This window comes from Sphaeroforma arctica (genome assembly GCF_001186125.1).
Source record: "Sphaeroforma arctica JP610 unplaced genomic scaffold supercont1.121, whole genome shotgun sequence".
Lineage (NCBI taxonomy): Eukaryota > Ichthyosporea > Ichthyophonida > Sphaeroforma > Sphaeroforma arctica.
Genome location: NW_014040437.1, coordinates 135,225 through 143,059, shown reverse-complemented (window position 1 = coordinate 143,059; position 7,835 = coordinate 135,225). Strand labels below are relative to the sequence as shown.

At 40.8% G+C, this 7,835-nt stretch overlaps 1 protein-coding gene across 1 annotated transcript in view; it reads left to right on the top strand.

Moving 5' to 3' along the window:
* Window positions 1-2,586, top strand: part of SARC_02657 (hypothetical protein) — a gene marked incomplete at its 5' end in the record, with an annotated part of 5,550 nt that extends 2,964 nt beyond the window's left edge. Inside the window, 2 exons of the mRNA XM_014303592.1 lie at window positions 289-420; window positions 1,546-2,586. Of these exons, the coding sequence (XP_014159067.1) occupies window positions 289-420; window positions 1,546-1,806 (393 nt within the window). The 3' untranslated portion in view covers window positions 1,807-2,586. The remainder of the gene's footprint in view (window positions 1-288; window positions 421-1,545) is intronic.
* Between the last annotated feature and the right edge of the window lie 5,249 nt (window positions 2,587-7,835).

The following is a 7,835-nucleotide window of genomic DNA, read 5'->3' as shown; positions in this document are numbered from 1 at the left end:
TTAGATATATATATATAAATATATATATCTCTCTCTCTCTCTCTCTCTCTTTCTGTATGAATGTATGTATGTATATATGTATGTATGTATGTATGTATGTATATATATGTATATATATATATATATATTATATATATATATTAGAATGCGATGTTATTTCACTGCCATCCACTACTCATTCGTCCCTTCGAATACGTCATAGAAAGCACAACCAGATCTATGCGGAGCATACCAAAAAACATACCATGCCACTGAAACTTACATCTCCTGTTTAATTGTCTACTGCAGTGGAGGAGGGTGCGTTTGAATCCCGCGACCAACTTCGCAAAGTGCTTCCACGCCGCGGACGTGACACCGCAGGGCTCAATGTTCATCTTCGGTGGCTGTGCAGACTCCAACGGCAACGTTCGCAGTAACGAGGTATGTAAACCCTATTACCCTAAGCCCTAAACCCCGAAACCCTAAAAACCCTGTATGCTACAGACTCATATGGCATGTGATCTTAGAGGTTATTTCACGTATATGGGACTGCAGGTGTTCTATTCGATGTGTAGAGGTGCGCTGCCTGACCCGTGAGTCATTGTACGCTTTTGGAAACAGGGGCGTTGCATAGGTGTGCTGGAGTGGGGTTCAGATAAAACCCTTATGACTACTTAATAACCACTGCAAATACCTGCACTAGCTACCACAGATAGCTACAGTATCTGTCTGCTACAATGGTACTGGGTTAGAGTGTAGCATGTAGGTACGTACATACATTATATATTAATCATTGCAAATACGTACACTAGCTACCACAGATAGCTGCATTATATTTCTGTTGCAATGGTGCTGGGTTTGAGTGTAGTATGTAGGTACGTGCATACATTATATCTTAAACCACTGCAAATACCTACACTAGCTACAACAGATAGCTACAGTATCTTTCTGCTACAATGGTGCTGGGTTTGAGTGTAGTATGTAGGTACGCAAGTTCATTGTTCTTGAAAGCTGTCATCCGCATTGCAGCAATCAGATGACTAGTCACAGCGAGACGTGCGCATATCCTTGCGACCACAACCATAGAATAGCACAATCCGTTCGGATTGGAGTGTATGATATATTTGGCACCGTTGTTCCCGAACCCCTTCACATGTATGTCTCCGACCCTTTTACATCCAAGTTGTATATTATCACTCATTACTATCCTTGAGCCAATTTTGCTTTTCCTTGTTCCTTTATTCTTCCCTTTTCTCACACCACCCATATTCCATTGCTTTGTATTTCGTTTTTGATTGGGCAGATCTTCTCAGTGCACTTCATTGCTTTCTATTTCTATTTTTAATTCATGGCTTTGTAATTCTATTTTTATCTCATTTCTGATGGGGCAGATCTCCTCAGTGCACTTCATTTTGTCTCGTTTTTCATTGGACAGATATCTACTCAGTGCACTTCAATATATTCGTTTTTGATTGGACAGATCTTCTCCGTGCACTTTATTTTATTCGTTTTTGATTGGACAGATCTTCTCAGTGTACTTCATTTTATTCGTTTTCGATTGGACAGATCTTCTCAGTGCACTTTGCCGTGCCGACTCTGTTTGAGCTGTGCAGACAGGCCGTGGGGCACAGCGATCTATTTTCACGCCCAAGTCTATATAAGGCAGGTGTGAACAACCGTTTCATCGATGATCTCAGGCCAAGCGTCGCCTATGACTTTGCATTGACTCGAGAGAGTGAGAGAGACTACTTCACATTGCGCAACGGACATGCCGAGGCTATGCTGTGTGACGATTATATGGATGATGAGGATATCATGGTGTTATGAAGGAAGGACAGGAGAGAGGGGGGGGGAGACGGGGGAAGGGATGAAGTTGTGACACAGGGAGAGAGGGAAAGGAAGGAAGGAAGAGAGGTGACGTGGGGTCACACGGCTACAGGGTTACAGATGCGTGTGTGCACAACGCACACACCCACGCTCGGCATGTAGAACCTCGACATGGTATACTTACACGCACAGCCGCACACCTCTACGCAATCATGGTGCAAGCAGGACACCCACACACACACCCACACACACACACGCACATACACACACGCACACGCACACACACACACATATATATATATATATATAAATATATATATACATATGCATACATACACAGCCAGCCATGTGCGTGTATATACATGTGTTGCAATGCACAAGATTGGCGTTCACATCACAAGGTGTATGCTACCGTGTGTGGTGTGTGCAGCGCACACGGACCGCTCTGAGCACCCACGCACCATCGCATAGACCTAGTTCAAGTAACTGTAGTGGGGCTATGCTAACGTATCATACTTTCGCTTTGCACCAGTCCGTCATAGTATGCTTCCATACTGTTGTGCTCATCACATGGGATGGCTGGTTGTAGACTGTGGGGCGGGTAATGTGGAAAACGTCCATTAGACACTCCGCTCACTCATTACAAATGAACGCCACGCGTTGGCTATAAGAGGCACCACCACCATGCGTAGTTGCAAAGGCGCCTAGCGCTGTACACGTGCACACACGTGCATATGTTTACGATATATATATATATATATATATATACATACATATTCATATATTTATACCTGATCTGTATCTGTATCTATATCTATATCTATATACAGTGCACTAACGGGTACGACAGTAGGCACACTATCTACACAGAGGTGTGCTCGTGCACGAAGTCACCTCGATATTTGTCTACTATCAGACATATTGTATGACCCAGCTGTCGACGTATCCGTTGCACACCGCAGTGTGCATACGGTCACTACTGCCGTAGCGCACGTACATATACTATCTGGTGTGTGCTTGTGCTGTTTGGTGTGTGTATGATAGCGTACACGCACCTAGAAGGAGTGGATATGGTCATCGTATCGGTTTTGGCTCCACATATAACCCCCCCGCGCCACCACCACCACCACCACACACACACAAACAGCTTACAGAGCTGATAGTGAGTCTAACACACACAACAACGCAGCAGAGACACACTGTGCGGCACAACCTACACACCAGGTACATACTATACCCCCACGCGCATGTATGGGCCCAACAGAGCATGATAGGCAGCAATCGACCTCAGGTGCATGTAAAATTATGTGGCGGGCCGGCGTGGGTGGTGGGTAGTAGTCATTATATAACACTAACTAGCGCAGAGCCGAGTATTAGTAGATACATAACACTAACTAGAGCAGAAGACGAGTATTAATGAATGCATAACACTATATAGCGCAGAGGACGAATATATATAAAAATATAACACTAACATCGCAGAGGACGAGTATAAATAAATACATGACACTATATAGCGCATAGGAAGAGTATTAATAAATTTCATGACACTATAAAGCGCAGAGGAAGAGTATTAATAAATACATAACACTATACAGCGCAGAGGAAGAGTATTAATAAATACATATCACCATATAGCGCAGAGAAAGAGTATTAATAAATACAGAACACTATATAGCGCACAGGACGAGTATTAATAAATATATATATATATAGCGCAGAGGACGAGTATAAATAAATACATAACAATAACCAGCGCAGAGGACGAGTATTAATAAATACTAACCACTATATAGCACAGTGACGAGTATTAATAATTACATAACACTAACTAGCGCAGAGGACGAGTATTAAATATATATAACACTATATAGCGCAGAGGAAGAGTATCAATACATATAACACTGTATAGCGTAGAAGAGTATTAATAAATATATAACACTATATAACGCAGAGAAAGAGTATTAATGAATATATTTCACTATATAGCGCAGAGGAGGAGCAATAATAAAAACATATTACTATATATCGTAGAGGAAGAGTATTAAAAAAATATAACACTATATAGCGCAGAGGAAGAGTATAATAAATACATAACACAATATAACGCAGAAGAAGAGTATTAATGAATACATATTACTAACTAGAGCAGAGGACGAGCAATAATAAAAACATGTCAGCATATATCGTAGAGGAAGAGTATTAACAAATATATAACACTATATAGTGCAGAGGAAGAGTATTATAAAACACATTACACTAACTCGCGCAGAGTACGAGTATTAAAAAATACATAATACTGACTAGCGTAGAGGACGAGTATTGTTAAATAATAAACACTATATCGCGCAGAGAACGAGTATTAATGAATATATAACACTATATAGCGCAGAGGACGAGTATTAATAAATATAAAATATATATAGCGCTGAGGAAGAGTATTAATCACTATATAACACTGCATAGCGCAGAGGAAGAATATTAATAAATATATAACACTATATAGCGCAGAGGAAGAGTGTTGTTTAATATATATCACTATATAGCGCAGAGGAAGAGTATCAATGAATCCATAACACTAACTAGCGCAGAGGACGAGTATTATTGAATACATAGCACTATATATCGCAGAGGATAAGTATTAATAAATACATAACACCAACTAGCACAGAGGACGAGTATTAATGAATGCATAATATTATATAGCGCAGAGGACAAGTATTAATGAATACATAAGACTAGCTAGCGCAGAGGACGAGAATAAATATTTACATAACACTGTATAGCGCAGAGGACGAGTATTAATATATATACAACACTAACTAGCGCAGAGGACGAGTAATATATATAAAACACTATATCTCGCAGAGGACGAGAATTAATGAATACATAACACTATATAGCGCAAAGGACAAATATTGTCGAATGCCTAACACTAACTAGCGCAGAGGAAGAGTTTAATAAATACATGGCACTATAGCGCAGAGAACGAGTATTAATAAATATATAATACTAACTAGCACAGAGGACGAGTATAAATGAATGTGTAACTCTACATAGCGCAGAGGAAGAGTATCAATGGATACATAACACTAACTAGCGCAGAGGACGAGTTCTAATGAAAATATAACACTATATAGCGCAGAGGACAAGTATTAATAAATATATAACACTATATAGCGCAAAGGATGAGTATTGATAATTGAATAACAATATATAGTGCAGAGGAAGAGTATTAATAAAGAGGAGGTGTATTAATAATGCTCAACACTATATAGCGCAGAGGACGAGTATTATAAAATACATAACACTAACGAGCGCAGAGGACGAGTAATAATAAATACATAGCACTATTTAGCGCCGATCGGAGCTTCAGTAGAGACATAACACTATCTAGCGTAGAGGACGAGTATTAATGAATGCATAAGACTATATAGCGCAGAGATCGAGTATTAATGAATACATAATATATAGCGCAGAGGAAGAGTATTAATAAATACATAATACTAAGTAGCGCAGAGGACGAGTATTATAAAATGTATAACACTAACTAGCGGCAGAGGACGAGTAATATAAAATACATAACACTAACTAGCGTAGAGGACGAGTAATAATAAATACATAACACTAGTCAGCGCCGAGCGGAGTATTAGTAGAGACAACAATAACTAGCGCAGAGGACGTGTATTAATGAATGCATAACACTACATAGCGCAGAGGACATGTATAATGAATACGAAACACTGTCAAGCGCAGATGTAGAGTTTGGAGAGTAGCTGAAAGTTACAAGCCAAAGGATACAATAGACCTCTTCTCAAGTACGGTTATCTGAGCTAGGAAAAGTCTCTAGTCTTGGAGAACCGAACAGAGTCTATGTTTGTGTTTTCACTCGACTGAGGATTTTACTCGGGTGTTTCTCTCACACACAGAATCCCTATTTAGCTTACTGGTTCTACCGCTAATATTTCTGATGACTCTCATATCAGAAATATTCCAATCCTGATTCCAAAACTCAATATTTGATTATTCTTGGTTTTGGGATTTGAATCGACTTTTTGATAATTTTGTCCCTAGATGCTACAGCCCCCAACTTTATGCTTCTTAGCCTTGCGTAGGAGTAGAAAGTGACATCTTACAGTACTAGATTACCTAGAGGTTGGTGTTTGTATACAGGGAAAAACTTGTCCCTTAGGGGGGATAAGATGAGAAACCTGCCACCACTATATATTCTTACATATTACCTATCAATTAATTTTACACCATGACGGGAGGTCTCTACCACGCTCATCGGAATCTGTCTTGACCGGTACTCTCGGTTGATCTCAAGTTGGGTTAGGAAAACGCATCTCAAGGGTGGCTCTACAGCCGAGTCTTTGGTCCTTGTCCTCTAGTGTGTGGGGGGAGCATGCTTCAAGGCGAGAAAAGTGCGAGTGTCTCGTGGTATCAGTGAGACTTACATAGATCATCCGCCTCGTGCGCTTTCTGTTGCTCGCTGATCTTTCATCAGTGCTCGTCGTCGCTGGTTTTTTTTGGCCTTGACTGCCTTCGTTTGCGTCGATGGCGTTGACGGTATGTTGTAATGACACCAGCATCCATCTGTTCATTGCAGTAGACACTCCTGGGTTCCACCTCCTAAGGTGGACGGCCTGTCGTCGAGTATCGAGAAGAACTCAGTGGTTGTGCGTGATTATTGCAAGTGAATGCTTCCTGAGCACTTGCTCTTGTCACAAGCCCAGGTAGCTCATCACTGATCGAGTCTGAATATTCGGAGGCTTTAGATCCATCAAGGTTACAGACAAAAGCGTTGCCCTCTTGCATGCTATTTTATATTATCCACCACTAGTTGCAGTCAGCTTGTTCATTTCACCTTGATAGCGGACCATGACAATGTCCCCTTCCTGAAAGTGTACATACTTCTTTTGGTATTTTCGGTTGTATGCTGCGCGCATCTTCTCTTGATAATGCGCAGCATTCCTATCTATTTGTGGCCTGATGGCTTCTTCTAGATTCTGCAGTCGCTCTTCCCAAGATACTGTTGTACTGGGTGCGGTCACTGGTTCGTTGTAGTCCCTGAGTTGATTCTGTCTGCGATCAAAGTACACAATAAATCGTGGTGACTTGTGCCTTCTTGATGTATGCAGATTGTGACCCATCTGTACGAAGGGATGAGCAAAACTTCAAGATTAACGAGAAGAAATGCCACTTCGCAATGAGCGAAATACAGCTCTTGGGCTACCATATATCTGGGGAAGATATTAAGATCGACCCCGGTAAGGTAGAACACCTGTTAGATTGGCGAACACCAACTACAGGAAGAGATGTTAACAGCATGTGTGGGTTTGTAAACTTCTTTTCATATGGAGTACCACACTTAACTGACTACCTTAAACCTGTTGGACACTCAAGATGTCATAAAGGCAAACTAGGAGACTTGTGGACTAAAGAGTGTGATGATGCATTTAGAGCGCTCAAACACGCAGTCCAACAAGCCCCAGTTGTACAAGGGCCAGTCGATGGCGTGCCTTTTGAAATAGCAACGGACGCATCAGACTTAGCCTTAGGAGGAGTATTATATCAGGTTATAAATAACAAACCTAGATATATACAATTCTTTAGTCGAGCAACGAAGGCTTCACAGTTGAATTATCCAACTGTTAAACATGAGCTATTAGCCATAGTGGCAGCTCTAACACACTTCCGAGATTACTTATACGGAACAGCATTTATGCTGATGTGTGATCAGAAATCTCTTCAATATATGAAAGAGATGAAACCCGACTGGCAATTACTGAGTCGCTGGCATGATACAATATCAAAGTTTCATTTTGATATAAAACATCTGCCAGGAATACATAACCCTTTACCGGATATGTTAGCACGCTTTGTACCGAACTGTAATAAATCCGTACGTGAGCTACTAGCCACTGACTGGAAGTGTAATCCCAGGTGCTTTGAACTGGCTCAAAAGATATTTGGGCCACATACCATAGATATGTTTGCTGCACATCATAATGCACAACTATCGAATT